At 43.3% G+C, this 18,102-nt stretch overlaps 1 protein-coding gene across 7 annotated transcripts in view; it reads left to right on the top strand.

The window, feature by feature from the left end:
- tcf12 (transcription factor 12) overlaps positions 1–18,102 on the top strand; it is a 163,713-nt gene that overhangs the window by 122,378 nt on the left and 23,233 nt on the right. For 5 of the 7 annotated variants that reach the window (XM_072671773.1, XM_072671772.1, XM_072671774.1 and 2 more), the window contains 4 exons: positions 11,297–11,396; positions 12,776–12,915; positions 13,364–13,508; positions 14,639–14,709. In XM_072671773.1, coding sequence (XP_072527874.1) covers positions 11,297–11,396; positions 12,776–12,915; positions 13,364–13,508; positions 14,639–14,709 — 456 coding nt within the window. Of the gene's footprint in view, positions 1–2,178; positions 2,533–11,296; positions 11,397–12,775; positions 12,916–13,363; positions 13,509–14,638; positions 14,710–18,102 lie in introns of those variants that run through there. The other 2 variants (XM_072671775.1, XM_072671776.1) reach the window with 2 other exon arrangements.

The raw sequence follows: 18,102 nt of genomic DNA on the forward strand, positions 1-18,102 counted from the left end.
TCTCTCTCTCTTCCTCTTCTCTACCTCACCCTCTACACCATTTCTTTTTAGTCGATTTCCTCTTTCGTCTGTCGTCCATCTCTCTTGCTCTCGCTCTCCCTCTCTCACCCTCTTCCTCCTTCTTTTTTCTCCCTCTCTTCTATCTGTCTTACTGTTTCTATTTGTCTCTATCTCTCTCTCTTTCTTTATCTCTCTCTCTCTCTCCTCCTCCTCCTCCTCCCTCTCTCTCTCTCTCTCTCTCTCTCTCTCTCTCTCTCTCTCTCTCTCTCTCTCTCTCTTTCTTCCACATATTAAACTCCACCATTTCGTTTTTTGGTTGCTCTTCCTCTCTTTCATTGTCTACCAACTAGACTCATTCATTTCTTTCCTTTCCTCCCTCTCTCTCCCCATCTCTCCATCTCTCTCTCTCTCTCTTTTTCTCTCTCTCTCCCTCTATCTCTGTGCAACTGTTGTTTGGGTTGCCCCCCCCCCTTTCCCCCTGGCTGTTGCCGAGAGGCCCTTAAGGGGGCTTGGGGACTGGTTAAAGAGAGCGAGCGGTGTGTGTGTGTGTGTGTGTGTGTGTGTGTGTGTGTGTGAGGAAATGGAGTATCGTGGTGTTTTTGACGTCAGGCTCGGCTCCTTTGCAGCTGTTGGATGCGTTCAACAGCTCTGTGTCCGAGAGAGCTCAGCGGGAGACCGCCGAAACAACACTACTGACTACTGAGTTCACTACAGAGCTCAGTGTGAAACCATGTTCCAGTACCCACACTCTGTACACACTCTCACACACACACTTACACACACACCGGGTAGCTGAAGTCAGACTCCGGTTCTTTTATTTTTGTGAAATGTCTTTATTTTTACAGTCCCAGCTCTGCTGCTCCTCCTTTTAGAGGCTTTCCTCTTTAATCAGCGCCTCCCTTCTCCTCTCCCCACTGTGAGGGAGTCCGTCTCCACTGACGGGCCTGAAGGGCTTGAACTGTGAATCCAGGAAAACTCAGTTCTCCTTGAAAGAAAACCATTATAGTATTACATCTTTGTTAAATTTAGGAACATGTGAACTTCGCCGCATAAAACTACGTTAAAAACTGCTTTTTTTATTAATATTTTTTTGTGATGTCACAAACGCCAGTGCATTGTCACAGGTCTGACTTTTCAGCCTACAGCAGTTTAGCCCCGCCCCACCCTGCTAAAGTTATAAGGAGTGTTTCAGCCTGGACTGTTTCTTTTTTAACAAGGCTAATTCAAACAGAGATTATATACACATAAAACCCATGTGTCTCCAAAAACCTCACAGCAGAAGAAAAAGACCTTCTTAACTTTCAGTGGAAGTGAATGTATTTAAAAACAAAAAAATTATAAAAGCATTTTTTATTGGTCCATTCATCGTGTGTAAAGAACAACTGTCGGATTCACATTATGCCTAAAAGTAAAAAAAATAATGATGTAGTGTTTGTTTTAGTTAAATAATCACGTTAAAATGTCATGGAAAAACTAATATAGTTTTTCTAATATAATATTGATAGAATTTAGAATAGAATAGAGTAATTGCAATAAAAAGCTATAAAAATACAATAATAATTTTATATTAATTATTATTATTATTATTATTATGATTATGATTATTGTTATTGTTGTGAATATATACAATATATATATATATAGGATATGGAGTGAGAACAGTGCTGCTTTTGTTGAGGATAATCGCCCTTGCCCCGTCTGAATTACTCAGAAGGTCTCATCCCTCAATCCAGCCTCTATAAGCAAAAAAAAGTGCATAAACAAAAGATTAATCGGCTCAGGATTAAAACCTTAAAACCTGTTTCTGAGAGTTTCTGTGTTCTGCTTTCCTGTGGTCTCATTCAACTTTCCATTTACCTCCCAGAATCAACTCATTCTGCGTTATTCGACCGGTAAATAAAACCAGTATTAGTTCCAGTTCCGGTGATTCTCCTCCCTCCCCACAAAACATCAACAAAATTTTACTCCTCTCTTTTTGTAAGTGCGATTAAATCCCCCTCACTCGTTTGTTTTCTACCCCCCCCCTTTATCTTTTTTTTTCTGCGCGCTCTCTCCCTCTCTCGCTCTCCCTCCCTTTCTCTCTCTCTCTTTTTCCCTCGCTCTCTCTCTCTCTCTCTCTCTCACTCACCCCTTCCCCCCCTCCTTCTCTCTGGTTTTCCCTCCACTCCTTTTGCCTCAGCACTTATGAGGCTTAAGCCCCTCCCTCCTCTGCCCTAAGCCACCCCCCTCCTCAACCGCCGGCTGCAATGGTTTAGCCCTGTTTTGCATAAGGTCTGTGTGAGTAGATCCATGTGTAGCGTCCAGAACTGAAGGAATTAAGTCTCTCGCTCCGACCGGCTGGATGTATGTGTAGGAAACGGACGTGTGTGTGAGTGAGTGTGTGTGTGTGCGTTGCTGTTGCGCTGAGACGCTGCTGCACTTGCTGAGTGTTAGTCTTACTTGGTCTTACCGAAGCTCTTTATCATGTACTGCGCTTATCCAGTGCCTGGAATGGGCAGCAACTCTCTGATGTATTACTACAACGGGAAATCGGTGAGTGCTCTTTTCATATGTGTCTCTCTGTGTGTGTGTGTGTGTGTGTGTGTGTGTGTGTTTAAGTGTGTCTGAGTATGTGCAAACACATTTTTCACACTCGGGAAAGGCCGTCAGGTTGAGTTGTGGGGTAATGCTGCGCTCTGAACTTCAGAACTGAAAGGAATATGTGTGTGTGTGTGTGTGTGTGTGTGTGGGAGAGTGAGCGGTGTGTCTGTGGGAGTGTGTATCTCTCTGTCTTTTTCTCTCCTGGTCTTCTGACATGTTTCCATTACATCAGAAAGAGCCAGGTCACGCTAAAACAGCAAGCCTGAGTGTCAAAGTGGCTTTGGACATATTCTGGACGTGTCTATGGGGAGTCTGGTTGCAGCTCGGCCTATTTTAGATGGAAATTGGCTGAATTTATTGGAAAAAAAGAAGTTAATATGAATTGTTGCTCACATGCCAGCCCTCAGAACATAGTTAAGGGTGGTCAGTATGGTGATGTTTAAAGTTATGGTGGTAAATTACAAAATCACTTCATGCTTTTCTGTGCATATGATGGTGATACAGAAGTGCACCAGTACAGACGTGCATTATTACGTGCATTAAAGACACAATTATTCCTGTTCTTGCAGCCAGAAATGTGAAATGCTGTTTAGAAATCACTACTGGTGCAAAAATACCATGATAAGCATCATGAACATGTCTTCTAGTATCATTATGTCAGGTTTTGCCCACATTCTCCACCACTGTAGCAGCTTATATTCTTGCTTATATTCATATTAAATGACTTAAACTTAAATTGAATGTACATTTCATGACAAATCAACCAAAATAACCCAGATTACAGAAAGATACAAGGATTTATATGGTTCTAGGTTCTGTTGTAAGACCTGATAATGCTATAGAGACTTAATTGAATCTGTGATCCCTTTTGACCTCAGTCCGACAGTGTGTGCAGTGTGAGTTTAGGGAGCGTGTAAGTGTGTGTGTGTTGTGAACGTCTGCACAGCCGATACTTGCTTGCAGTAATAACAAGTGCTGGGAATCTGGGAGTGATTAAGCGAAAGAGGCTGTGTGTTGAGGTTAGATTTTCCTGTTTGCCGATTGAGCTCGGAGCAGCAGCGTTTGCTGTTATTCCATCTGTTTTTAATCAGTCAGGCATTCTTCCCTCTACAGGGAGCATGATGGGTCTCCTCCACCTCCACTATACACAGCCTTTGATTTCTGCACTCCTCTGAAAACTTTATTTTCTGTGTGTGTTTGTGCTTGTTTAGGCGCACTTTCAGGACCATGTAGGGGAAACTGAGGCACCAAAATGCTCTTGGGTTTTAACCAGAACTCCCTGTTTAATTTTTATATTTTAAGATGAAAGATGAAAAATTAATTTTTTGGATAGTGAGTGCAAAATTAAGGATGGCGTAGGTCTACGAAGGGGTTATTACATGCTATGTTGATTTTTGTACATACATAATGCATATAGGACACAGTAGTGTGTATAGCAACACAGAGTACATAGAATAAGGATGCAGTGGTATATGACATATGGACACATGTAAATAACAGAATGGTAAAATCAGCTTTACGGTAGAAGGAAAACCCCTTCTTAACTTTTATTGGAAGTCGATGTAAAAACATTTAATTCCAAATCAGTTTGACGCATTTCTGCTGGTGTGAAACTGGAAATTAGGACACAGTGTAAAGAACAACTGACAGATTCACATTATGTCAAATGCAAATGCAAAAATGAAGATAGAAGGTCTATATATATACACTAACATGTCCAAATATTTGTGGACATCCCTTCAAATGAATGCATTCAGCTACTGTAAGTTGTGCCCATTGCTGACACAGATGTAGAGAAGTATTGCAGGAGATAAACATGAACCTCCTGGCACTATGGCACTATAATACCAGGGGTATAAAGCCCCCCAGCATTGAGCTGTGAAGCAGTGGAAGAACTGTGTTCTCTGGAATGATGGTGGTGGAGCTCCATCCAGTACTTTTGGGATGAGCTGAGGGTGGCAGAAAGGCGAAAGGTAGCGAAAAGTAAAAATAACAGCTGCAGCACAAAAAATAGGCCCTGGTACACTCTTCTGAGAGTGAGAGAGAGAGAGTGAGAGCGAAAGTGAAAGTGTGAGTGAGCGAATGATACGTTATGCATCATGTAATGCCTTTAAAGTGCAGTGATACTGTGCTTTTTCCTTACTGTCTACCCCTGTGTTTTACTACATGCGTGAGATGAGAGAGAGAAAGTGCGCGAGTTGAATGTGAGGGTGAGCGTGAGAGTGAGTGAGTGAGTGAGTGAGTGAGTGTGTGTGTGTGTGTGTGTGTGTGCGCAAGAGAGAGAGTGAGCGAGAGACAAAGTAGACTAAACTCTTAACTTCAGCTGAGAGAGGAAAAGTTCCCATCAAAGTCAGTCTCTCGCGCGGTCTCTCTCTCTCGCGCACTTTCTCTCTCTCTCATCTCAGGAGGATTCTCCATCTGTTAGCTGAATTTAGGAATGAACTTGTTCCCTTGTTGCTTATTAATTTATTTAGGATTTCATGTTTTATTCACATCACAAGTGCAGCTCGTTTTTTTGTTGTTGTTTTTTTAAACAAGTGAGGCGAAAGAAAACAGTTGCTTTCGCATGATGCTTTCACAGCCTTAAAACCGTGTTTGCTGCTTTCGCTCTGTTTGCGTGGAGCGAGTCACCTTTAGGCCTTCTGACAGAGTCCAGAGAGCTGCGAGCTCGGAGCCCATTACGCTTTGTTCCTGCAGCACAAAGCTCACTTTGATCTTTTTATATTAAGTATTTCCAGGCTCATATTGCCATTCGGAATAAAGCGAGAAAATGAGGAGCATGTGGGCAGCCTGGGTCAGAGTTTAACTTTATAATCCAAAACAGTCCATAAATTCCCCATAAAAATACTCCTTTCATTGCTTTAAGCCTGAATACGTTTAAATCATATACGTACAAAAAGGTTGTCCAAATGTTTGTAGACACCCCTTTTAATAAACGCATTCAACTACTTTAAGCTGCAGCCATTGCCGACACAGATGTGATGTGTTTGAGCTGTGAGCAGGTGTCCCAATACTTTTGTCCATATTGTGTATATGTGTTTTTCATTTGTTTGTTTTTTCGCTTTTGAAGGCCGTGCTGTTTTAGCCTCAGTTGCATGAAATTGTTTGAACGTCAAGCTGGTAATAATCATTTTATGGCCGTGTAGCACATGCAGCTTCACTTTGATTCGGTTCATTTATGACGTGTGAAGTGCTTCAGTTGCGTATGTGGATCTGCAGGATGGACGGAGGGTTGGAAAGCAGTTGTTTGTTTGTTTTTTTGAAGTCACCTCATTGTTTGTTACTTTTATTAGAAAAGTTTTCATGAAATTTGGACCCTAGTTTGTGCACTTTCTTCAAAATGACCATTTGTTTGTCAGATTTTTCCATTTCCAGTTCTGCCAATTTCCTCACCTGTTCACAGCGCCCCCTAGCAGTAGCAATTCCTCCGACATTAGGAAGATAAGGACTTAACACATGTCCCAACCGATACATGTAAAGCCAGCAGTTGACATCCTCGAGGGAAAGCATCGGGTCCCCAGCTACACTGCATCGCTTAAGAGTGCTGAGGGAAAGAGCGCCATCTACCCACCCGGAGAGAGAACAACCAGTTGTGCTCTCCCCGACTCCGGCTGCTGATGGCAAAGCAGCATGGCTTAGGATTCAAACTCAGAACCCTCCCCCAGGCCATAGTGGAAGTGAATTAGATCGCTGAGCAACTCTGAGCCCCCCACTCCTGAACAGTTCATGATGCTCCTGAAGATCTACCTCGGTTCTATGGTTTCACTCAAAGAACCACATAAAGCACCTTTATTATTAAGAGTGTGGAGACGTTGAAGACGTTCCCAAACGTGATCCAGTCTCTCACTTGGGTCCTTTGTTCGTTTTGAGCCACGTTTACATGCTCGGAAAAGTCTTTCAATGAAGAGGCTCACATCTGCACCTGTTGGGCCCAGAGCCCTTTGAAGCCTCCGAAGTTTGAAAGTTTGGTCCTTGCAGAAGAACTTGGCTTTAACCGTCGTGCGTGTTGTGTCAGGCTCTACAATAGAGGCTCATTGTGTGTGTGCAGCGTGCCTTTTCGCCTTGCTAAGTGTGCGAGATGGGAGCTGAAAAGGAAGGCCCTCAGGCTTCGGTTTGATTCCAAACAAGTGACGTGCACAGGCAGGATACTCTGTTGTCACTTGCAGCCCTGAGGCTGCGAGAGCTTCTCCGTGCAGCTTCTCTTTTTTCCCCCTCTCTCTTTTCTGTGGCCTGGTTTTTTGCCTTCTATAATCATTTATTTTTTAAGAGGGTAATTTTTTTTTTCCACTCTCCTCTCCTCTTCTCTCTTCTAACCGCCGTCGTTGGCTTTATCCGCATGTTGACAATTTAATGGTTTTTCCATGTGTTGTTGTGATGGGTGTCGGGCGGAGATCAAAGGAAGGTGTGACGGCTGAGAGGAACGATGAAGGTGAAGTTACACCACCCCCAGGCCCCCCCACGTCTCCAGACTCCCCCCTACACCATTTGTACACATTTTGTACAACTTACTACACAAAACTGGCACACTTTCAGAACTACACTGAGCAAAAAAATAAGCATAACTGGTTGTTTTTGGACCATTTTGTTCTGTTCTGTTGGTCCATTCATTAATTTTCAAATAATAGCTAATAAATAAATAAATAAACAACAACTGAACACATGCAGGGTATTACATATAGATAGCTACTCGTCAGTGCTGTCTTGCAAAACCGGCAGATGTCCAAAATCTCAACTTTACAGGAGATGGAAAAAACCTTCTTAACTTTCAATGGAAGTCAATGTAAAAACAAAATATTCCAAGATATTTTGGAGTGTTTCTATTGGTCCGTTCGTTATAAAATTTGGACACTGTATAAAGATCAATTCCCAGACCCCAAATCATGCATCAAGTGAAAAGCAGAGAAATTGGATATACAAGGTCAACCACTGTGGTCTTTTAGATATGAAAGATGAGCACAGTCCTGTTTTTATTATTCGTGTTATTTTCAGAGTGGTTTTAATAACGCTTTGAGAGTGATCCCAGGCTAATTTCATATTCCCGGCCTCTGTGGTTTGGGCTGAAGTGGTCATGTGATCAGAGTGATTTTGAAAAAGCAGAACCTTCAAAAAAAAAAAACCCTCAAATGTCTTGAAAGAAGCCTCAAATGTCCCGGGTGTCGAGATCAGAGTGCAGGGCGAGATTGACAGCCCTTTAATTAATGTCCTGGTCAAAGGAAACACACACACACACACACACCCTCTCCATCGCTCCCTCCCTCTTCCTTTCCCTCTCATCCACCCCCCCCCCCCAAATCTCTCTCCTGGTGGTGCCAATGTGGGGTGCCCGGTGTTTCGGGGTGGTTTATTAACGGCTCGGCTGGTTAGCTCAAGCTAAAGAGGGCAATTAGCATTATCCTCAGCCATATGCTGCCCATTGAGCCCCGAGGGTGAGTCAAAGCCTCAAAACCGCCCCAACCTTTCATCACCAGGGGACTTCCACCGGCCGGGCCGCATGTGTGTGAGCACGCGAAACCCGCACGAGCCTGCTGACGCCGGCAACAGCCAATCACATGGCCCGGTTACTGCTGCCTCAGCAAGGTAACTCACCACATCCTGCTGGATAAGCTGTCCAGGGCTTTAGGTGATGATGATGCACGTGCTGGAGGTGTGAGGGCGTTTGGATGGATCATAAGGCTTATTTTTAGAGTTGTGATTAATCTGTTGGCTTTTATTCGATTAATGAACTGATCAGAGCTCCTTTACTTACAGTTTCCTCTAGCTTTGATACCATCATGGTACCACCAAGTTCTGCCACAGGATTTTCTTTGCTTTGGGGGCAAGTTAAGGCGTTAAGTTAGGGGGTAAATGACATATTTTCAAACAGAAAGTTGATGGAAACAAGTCCCATCCAAAAGTTTGGGCACCTGTAGGATAAATTACACATTTTGTTTAAGTGAAATTCTCTTAGTGAAAGTTCATATACTCTACTAGAATATTTTCTGGACATTTTACACACTGGACACTCCTATTTTTTGACTAAAACATAAAAATATTGGAAAAAAATAAAACCTGCGTTTGATGGACCTCTACTTTTACACACCACAGTTATTTTTTTGTGATATTTACAAATATATACATAACATTATTTAAATCCAGTAGATAAACAGTAATTATATGTCAGGGGTGTGTCTCTGTAAGGGATATGAACTTATTTACACCTTACATAAATCAACAACACACAATAATGACAATAGCAAGTGATTTCTTCTCTTACAGAAAAAACTAAACCGTAGAATTCTACATTTCTTGCAGTGTGTGACTCTCTAAAACTCTCCAGCCTTCCTCAGCCTAGTTTACATCTCTTGCACCTGTTGCAAATTATCATTTTTTCCACATTTTATATCATTTGAATTTGGCATTGTGCTTCAAAATGACTTGGAATAACAAGATTTTCCATTGACTTCCATTGAAAGTTAAGAAGGTTTTTCCTTCTCCTGTAAAAGGGGGTGATGGGGGTTTTATATGACAGTGGTGGTGTGGTCAGATAACACAGTCATTTCACAAAAACAGACGAATCAGTGGGAAAGTGCCGCACTGAAGTGATGGGGTTAATCAGCTGTACACCACATTGGGACAGATTGAGCAGATGGAGAAATGCTGGAAGATTTCTCAAAGTAAACAGTGACCAGACTTTTATTTCCTTAGATCACATCAGACTGATGTACTAAAGGACTGCTCACGGCAGCCCGGCTGTGTTGGCTAATCTTTTCCTGTTCTGGAAAATCCACAAAGTGTCCTCCCACAAAGTAGGGTTGAGAACCAGTGATTGCAACGTTTACGGCCCAAATATAGTCATTTTATTTACCATCTTAACCCACCAGTGACCCTAGACGTGTGTTCTGAGTTTAATATGTACCATTGATGATGGTAAATTAGTGATAAATCTGTATCCCTCCACCGTGACTGGTTTAGAAAACACATTTAACCTTTAGCCACCGCTGCGAACAAATCAGAATGACGTACGGAATTACTTTGTTTACATCTTAACCATTAAATCATGCAGAAATTTGGAGAAAAAGTTGGAGTCGTTCACGTAGCGCTGTTCCGTATCCCACACTGCAGATGACATGCATTGGTTAAGACATCTTCCATGATGTCGAACCGACAGGCAGGTCTTTCTTTCTCCCTGTGAAACACATTGAGCCCGGGTGCTCCAGCTTGGCCCGTGGAGTCACCTTGCCCATCTGGTTCGTGTTACGCTGATTGGTTTTCACTAACGTGGAGATTCAATCAGGCCCTCGTGCAGCAAGTGAACAGAGAGGACGCTGAAGTTGCGGCTGGACCGAGTTTCGGCTGTCCTGCGTAATGATGGATAATGAGAGAGATTCTTCCTTTCAGCACGGCTGTGCTTAGCCTTTCCTTCTCTTTCCACTCCTCTTTCCTGTCTCAATCCACGCTGTTCTTCTCCCCTTCCCTCCCTCCCCCTCCCTCTCCCTCTCCCTCTCCCTCTCCCTCTCTCTCTCTCTCTCTCTCTCTCTCTCTCTCTCTCTCTCTCTCTCTCTCTCTCTCTCTCTGTGGCATGGAGCGCTGGTTTGGCCCCATCTGGAGTAGATGAAGTCAGAGAGCCACATTATTGGGCTCCAGGCTTTGATCCTCCTCTTCTGGGACAGGGCACTGCTGCAGCTGCAACCACTGCACTGACCCCACAGCGCCGAAAATACACTCCAGCACACACTCGCATGCAGAAAGCACATGCAGGAGCCCACATACAGCCTCTGTTGTGACAGTCACTCGTATCTCTTGGATATGATAACTTTCCTGGGATAAGGACAATATGCATGCAGGTTGAAAGAGTATACGCACACACACACTGACACATACACACAGACACAGTGCTTTATCAATGCCATAATTTCCTAATTAAGCTTCAACACCCACCCGCTCACCCACCCGCCCATGCGCCGGCTTACACTCATACACACAAACCTCAGAGATAATCCTCTCCTTTTTTAACACCACTTCCAATCTAGCCATCTGTTACCTGATAAGATTGGTGTAATTACAGTATGTGATATTGTTGGTTGCGTGTTTCATGGCTTTTTCTGATCTCTGCATCCAATCAGTTCATATATACAGTGCTGTGCAGAGCTTTTAGGCCCCTAGTCCAATTATTTAAAGCTATTTCTTTTACAGTTTTTACTGTAGAAGCTTCAGATCTTATCAGAACAGATAAAGCAGGTGAAGATAAATCCAGTAAAAAGGAGAAACAAGAGCTTCTCATTCTGAAGAAAGAAAGTAGTGAGATCTTGTCGGTGAGCTAGTCTGAAGAACAGAGCTTGGTTCCTCCAGGTTTCTCCTGGACGCCCCCCAGTCCAGCCAGCACAGCGTGGAGGATGTGTTCAACTCCATCAGCAGCAGCAGCAGCAGCAGCTCACCTGATTTACCATCATTAAGCCCTGATTTACCACCAAACCAGGTGTTGATCTGAGGAGAACTCTAAATAATACTAGACTCCATGAGAGAGGAGAACTTTGGAGATGTTCTAATGATGAACACAGTGATGGAGAACCTCCACCACCACCTTCTGTAGGAGTGTTATTATAAGAGTTTATTCTAATATCAGTGTTTTACTGAGGAAATAAACACTTACTACCCAGATCAGCAGCTTTTTATGACGGAATGTTAAACTTGTACCATACGCATTCTAATACCAGCTCCTCTGTCCTCTGTTTTGCAGGTGTACGCACCGTCTCCAAACTCAGACGACTTCAACAGAGATTCTCCTTCCTATCCTTCGTCCAAACCCCCCAGCAGTATGTTCGCAAGCACTTTCTTCGGTGAGTGTTCATTGGAAAAGACACCATGTGACTTCCCTTTTGACATCATCTGCTCAATGAATTATGATGCAGATCTACACTCTATGTCCAGATGTTTGTGGACAGTCCTTCGAATGGACGAATGTGTTGAGTGTATGTATGTAAGAGTGGTTTTTAACCCACACATTAAATGTACTGAAGATTTTTAGGCCTCTGTTGTGGAGTCGGTACCATTTATCATTTACGGTTCCACCTCAGAGAACCTTATTTGTGTGCTAAGGGATGCATTTTTTAGTCTTTTGTGTTAAGAAGCATGAAGTGCTTTATTTGTGTCTGAGCAGCTGCATGTGGAGCGGTAATATTTCAGTCTGAGTGGAGTTTTTAAGAGCAGTGAAGCAGGGTAGTGTGTGTGTTGTCTCAGCTGAGCTTGGGGTCTGGCTTTCTCTATCGTGCACACACACACACATACACACACACACACATTGCTCATAGGACTAGTGATCATTCTGAGTGAGCCCGGGCCCAAAATAAAGACCACAAACAGTGTAGTCTAAAGTTAGGCTCTGCAGGAACTTATTTATCTACAGAATATACACTATATGGGCAAAAGTATTGGGACACCTGCTCATTCATTGTTTCTTCTAAAATCAAGTATTAAAAAAGAGTGGATCCTGTTTTTGTTGGAGTAACTGCCTCTACTGTCCAGGGAAGAAGACTTTCTACTAGATTTTAGAGGAGCATTACAGTGATGATTTGATTGCATTCAGTGACAGGTCAGGAGGTTGGATGATCACCACCTCACCTCATCCCCAACTCCCCAACCTATTCCAAAAGTGTTGGATAGAGCACCAACCATCATTCCAGAGGACACAGTTCTTCCACTGCTTCACAGCTCAATGCTGGGGGGCTTTATACCCCTCTAGCCCACACCTTCCATTACCTGGCATGGTGCCAATAGGTTCATGTTTATATATCTGCTCCAGAGAGTCCTATTCTATTGGGAGTACTTCTCTACAGAGACTAGACCAGCTTTGTGTGTACATTTGCATAACTTGCAACCTGAAATAGCTGAATGCACTAATTAGAAGGGGTGTCCACAAACATTTGGACGTGTAGTGTAGCTATATAATGTACGTCTTAGATTTCTAGTAGCCAAAACGGTTGCTGTGGGAGAGATGAGCCATCGTTGGTTCCTTTAAGAGCTTTTCACGAAGGGTTCTTTAAAGAACCTTTTAAAAAGATGCTCTACATCTAGTCAAGACCCATATAGGAGCCTTAATGACTGAACACTAAGTCTTAGGATTAGTAATCAAATGGTTTTAAGGGGTTGATGAGGGTCTTGGAAGACTGTGACTCTAATGTGTTTATGCTTAAATTCACTCTCTCTATTCCTTGATCAGACGGGACCCACAATTCCTCCGACCCATGGAACTCCTCCAATGGGATCAACCAGCCCGGGTACGGGGGAATGCTGGGAGGATCTTCATCTCACATGCCACAGTCTGGAAACTACAGCAGTCTGCACTCGCATGACCGCTTGGTGAGAAAGCAACATCACTTTCTACCTACAGTCTTGAAAATAAGGTGCTTTAAGGTGCTTTTGGTTCCTCTGTTATGAACATGGTTCTCTATGGGACCACAAATGGTTCTTCAGTGGCATCACTCAATGAACCATCACCTACCAGTACCAGTGCCACACTCCAGAACCCACATAGCATCCAGATCTATAGATCCAAAGAATTGATGTAATTCACAGCAGAGTGCTGAGATCACATCTGCCCACACTACCTTCTGACCTTGCAGCGCTCAGAGAGCAACCCCGGCTATTAACCATCCCTTTCAGGCTTTTTGGACTAATGTGCTGGTTGTCATGACAATCCTGGATGGGTCAAGTATAAAACATGCTAGGCTGACACTATCAGTAGTATGGATGATTCTGTGGTCTTCCTCTATAGAATGTGTCTATTGTGTATTCTTGTGTCTTACAGAACTACCCCCCACACCCTGTGTCCCCGACGGACATCAACTCCAGCCTGCCGCCCATGTCCAGCTTCCACCGCAGCACCGCCAGCAGCTCACCCTTCGTCAATGCCTCACACACCCCGCCCGTCAACAACACAGAGGGAGTTATGGGTACGTCACACTGCGTCTTGGATAGCACACAACAACAGTGATAAAACCCAGATGAGCTGGAAGACACACTTCCAAAATCCACCACAGACTTGGAATTTTCTTTGGCAGTTTTTTAGCCAAGCTTTCTTTACACCCACAAGAAGTGATGGTCAGACCTTCCTTCTTAGAAATCAGCATGTGATTATACCACAGACAGACAGACAGAAAGACAGATAGACAGACAGATGGGCAGAAAGACAAAAACATAGATGGATGCGTAGATGGATAGATAGACAAATAGACAGACCGATAGACAGGTAGGCAGACAAAGAAATAGATAGATAGACAGATCGAGAAGATGTGAGAGATAGACAGATAGATAGACAGACAGAGGAGATGAAAGAGACAGACAGAATAAGAGAGATAGACAGATAGATAGACAGAGGAGATGTACGAGTCAGACACACTAAGAGATAGACAGATAGATAGACAGACAGAGGAGATGTAAGAGACAGACACACTAAGAGAGATAGACAGATAGACAGACAGAGGAGATGTAAGAGACAGACACTAAGAGACAGACAGAGAGACAGACACACTAAGAGAGATAGACAGACAGAGGAGATGTAAGAGACAGACAAACCAAGAGAGATAGACAGCTACATAGACACAGAGGAGATGTAAGAGACAGACAAACTAAGACAGATAAGACAAATAAATAGGCAGATAGGCAGACAGACAGTCAGAGACAAAGAGACAGACAGATAAGCAAAAAGACAAATGCTTAGATAGATAGATAGGAAGGTAGATAGATGGACAGACAGCTAGGCAGACAGACAGATATACAACTAGATAAATAGGCAAACGGAGACAGAAGACAGAAAGACATACAGGTAGATGGACAGACAGGAAGATTCCTGAGATTCCAAATTACTGACAGACAGACAGACATGTAGACAGACAGAGCATCATACTTCTTAAATTGAGGGTAGCAGGGGCAGCAGCAAAGCTGGACTGTACAAAACTACAGATATTAGGTCTGTATTAGTACAGAATTTGGAAGACTTGTAATAATAGATTCTGAGACTCATTACTGATTTGTTTTCTGGGGATATTGTTCTCCTTTGACTTCGGACTCTGTGTCTCTGTAGCTTCTGCCAACAGAGGGAATGCCACTGGAAGTTCTCAGACTGGAGACGCGCTGGGGAAAGCCCTCGCTTCGGTAAGCCCACCACTCAGTGTTATCGATTTCCACTGCTCCGGTTTCCCCACTCAGGGTCTGACACGCTTGTAAGACACAGATCTTCCTGCGTTTTTGTGTCCATTTGGGGCTCAGGCAGAGATTAGCATGTCTTGGTGTGTGATTTGGTGAAGTGCTTTAAGTGTAAACCTGCTCCGTGTTTTCTGACTGGCTGTAGTAATAATCGGCATGTTAAAGTGCAGTGAGTGCACGGAGCCGGAGATTACTGAGCTTGGTGAATATAATGGCATAGTTAAGTCTTTAGAAGAGAAGACTAGTGCTCTTAGGGGTGAGTATTAGCGACAGCGCTAAGGCTGGCGAGATTGAATAAGGTCAGGGGATGTGTTTGTGGATGCTTTTTGGGCCTAAGTCTGGATAATTGCGCTCTTAATCTCGCACTATACAAGGAAAGGAGCTGTACATGAAAACCGTCCCAAAGCCTATGGATTATACGTCGCTCTGGATAATGAACTCTGCACATTTGTGCCAGTTTCTAACTCCAGCTCACAATAACCTCCAGGACTTGTTGTGCTCACAATAACCCAGAAGACTTATCGTACGCAGCTGCAACACGCAAGGCTGTGTACAATACTTTACAGCGGGGCCTTTTCTTAGCACATCAGGACCCATTATATACCCGCCTACCTATTTAATTTTGTGACCTAATGTGAATCTGGCAGCTGTTCTTTACAATGTGTCAAAGGAAATGCTCCCGACTCTAGGAGGGTAAGGACTTAACTCATGTCTCCTTCGATACATGTAAAGCCAGCCACGCCTCTTTTCAAACTGCCGCCGTGGGGGCATTGTCGGGCAGCCGACACACCACACCAGCCGACCAACAGAGCGATGAGGGGAGAGAGTGCCATCTACCCACCCAGAGAGAACACCGGCAGTTGTGCTCTCGCAGACTCCGGCTGCTGATGGCGAAGCAGCAAGTAACTTTCTATGGAAGTCAATATAAAACGTCTTTTTGGAGCATTTCTATTGGTCCATTCATCATGAAATTCTGACACAATGTAAAGAACAACTGCCAGATTCTCAATATATTAAAAAGTGAAAAAAACAAAAGGTTTTTGTGTGATTACAGTAACATTTACATGCATACAGCACTGCTTTCCATTCACACACACAGACTGTGATCAGCTTTTTAGAAATGAGGATCATGTGATCACAGGGATTAGTAGTAAAATACAACCTGCTAGAACCTACTGGTCCTTTTTTGTATTATGACTTTTATTACAGACTGGCCCTGATGAAGCAATTCAGTCTGCTTCAGAGATCTGGCACAGTGTTTTAAACCAGACAGCCAATAGATTTCAAGTTATGATCAGCATCCATTATTCTGAAGAAATCCACAGAAACGACACTAGTTTCACTCTGAACTGTATGGAACAGTATGATTTTATAATGGAAAACCCCCTCTGAAGCTGGAACTGGTCACTGGGTGCGCTCATTGTTTAAGGTCACCTCAGTAGCCTCAGTAGGACACAACACTAGTTGCATCTTAAATTGAAGCTGTAAAACAAACAAAGACTCTGATGTTCCTGTTTGTGTTTGTGTTTGTGTGTGTGTGTGTGTGTGTGTGTGTGTGTGTGTGTGTGTGTGTGTGTGTGTGTGTGTGTGTGTATGACTCCTGACCTGGAGGAGCCGTGGCCCACCCCGTTCCGATCAGCCCGGGCCAACTTCTGCCGCGTTCACGCTCTAACAGCGCTCATTTTACCAACAACAAACTCAACCCCGCCCCCTCATCAGTCACGCTGCTCTCGGCCAGCGGGGGGCCAATAAGCACGTCCCGTCTAAAAGGGGCGCCAACAAAAGGGGCACAATGTGCGGCGCGGCGGGACGAAGCCCCCTCAGCCCCCTCAGCCCCTCCTTAGAGCACCCCAGAGCACCCCTCGGCCCGCGCCTCACCCAAACCCCACCGTGTCCGTTTCACTGCTGCTTTGTCATGCTAATGGAATTGAGTCTACGCATACAAAAAGACTTAATTTGTGATTATCGTTCAGCCCCACAATTTTCTAAGGAGGGTGAGTGTGTGTGTGTGTGTGTGCAGTGTTCGCTTTGCAGCGTGCGCTTGTGGCCCTGCCATTTTTTTTTTTAACCCAACCTGATCTTATTGCTTTTTTCTGTCCCCGCCCTCTTCTATTAAAACAGCACAATTAGGCTTTTAATTTAAAGGACTGAAGAGTGCAGACAGTTCAATATTGCACAGGAGACGGACGGGCCTATAAAAGAGCTGCTGGACGAACAGGTTCTCTCTGGTTTTTGTGTAGGAGAATAAGTCGAGGGCAGTAATAGGGCTGATAGGGTGATAGATGCTTTATACCAGTAGTGGCGTCGGCCAGCAGGGTTGATTTTTAGTTTTAGGGGCACTGATGATTAATCAGACCAAAAAAGCTAAAGTAATATTTCAAATAGTTCATTCCATAAAAACTCCTGAGCTGATCTTATTAGAATATACTTATATATTCTAATAAGATCAGCTTATATATAATATAATTAGAATATACATTTCTGGAAGAAAATGCTCTTATATATTTTAAAAACTGTAAAAGAAATATTGTAAAAAATTCTGCTTATATTGAAGAAAAAAAATCCTGCTTATACATTTCAATAAAAAAAGTCAATTTAAACTATTTAAAATGTATTTTATTCCAAGTAATTTTTGAGCATTTCTATTGGTCATCATGAAATTCTGAATTTATGTCAAAAGTAAAAAAAACAGTGAAATTGGATATACAAGCTTTTATATATGAAAGATGAGCTCAGTCCTGTTTTTATTATGGGTATTATTATTTTCAGGGTGGTTTTAAAAATAACTCTTTGAGAATTATTGCATGACAGCGTCTCTATATTAGAAAAATCCTGCTGATTAAACTGGTGACTACTTTACATTCACACACACACACACACACACACACACACACACGGACTGTGATCAGCATTTTAGTTTTCTAGAAATAAGGATCATAAGATCACGTGACCTATGAAATTAGTAGAAAAAGCAACCCACTAGAAGCTCAACAAACATGAAACACACCCAGTGACCAGTTTCTCCTTTCTATCTGAAAATGGTCATTTCCGTCGAAATACCGTCTCTCCAGTTCTGTCCTTCAATTAGGCTGAACATCCCAGCTGAATATGAATTAACGCTGGTAGATCTCAGCTGAGAGTCAACCACTGTGTGGAAGAATAGTCCTTCTTCTGTTCTGTGTCTTAGCAAGAAATAGTGGGCAACTGTCCTCCTCCACCGCCCTCCCTCCCTCGCTTAACTCTCAGAGAGAGAGAGAGAGAGAGAGATGCACTTGCTAAGCCTCGGGCGGGATTTGCAGAGTTGATTGAAACACAAAAGTGAGGCATTCAGGATTTAATAAG

Source organism: Salminus brasiliensis, chromosome 25 (genome assembly GCF_030463535.1).
Source record: "Salminus brasiliensis chromosome 25, fSalBra1.hap2, whole genome shotgun sequence".
NCBI classification, from domain to species: Eukaryota; Metazoa; Chordata; class Actinopteri; order Characiformes; family Bryconidae; genus Salminus; species Salminus brasiliensis.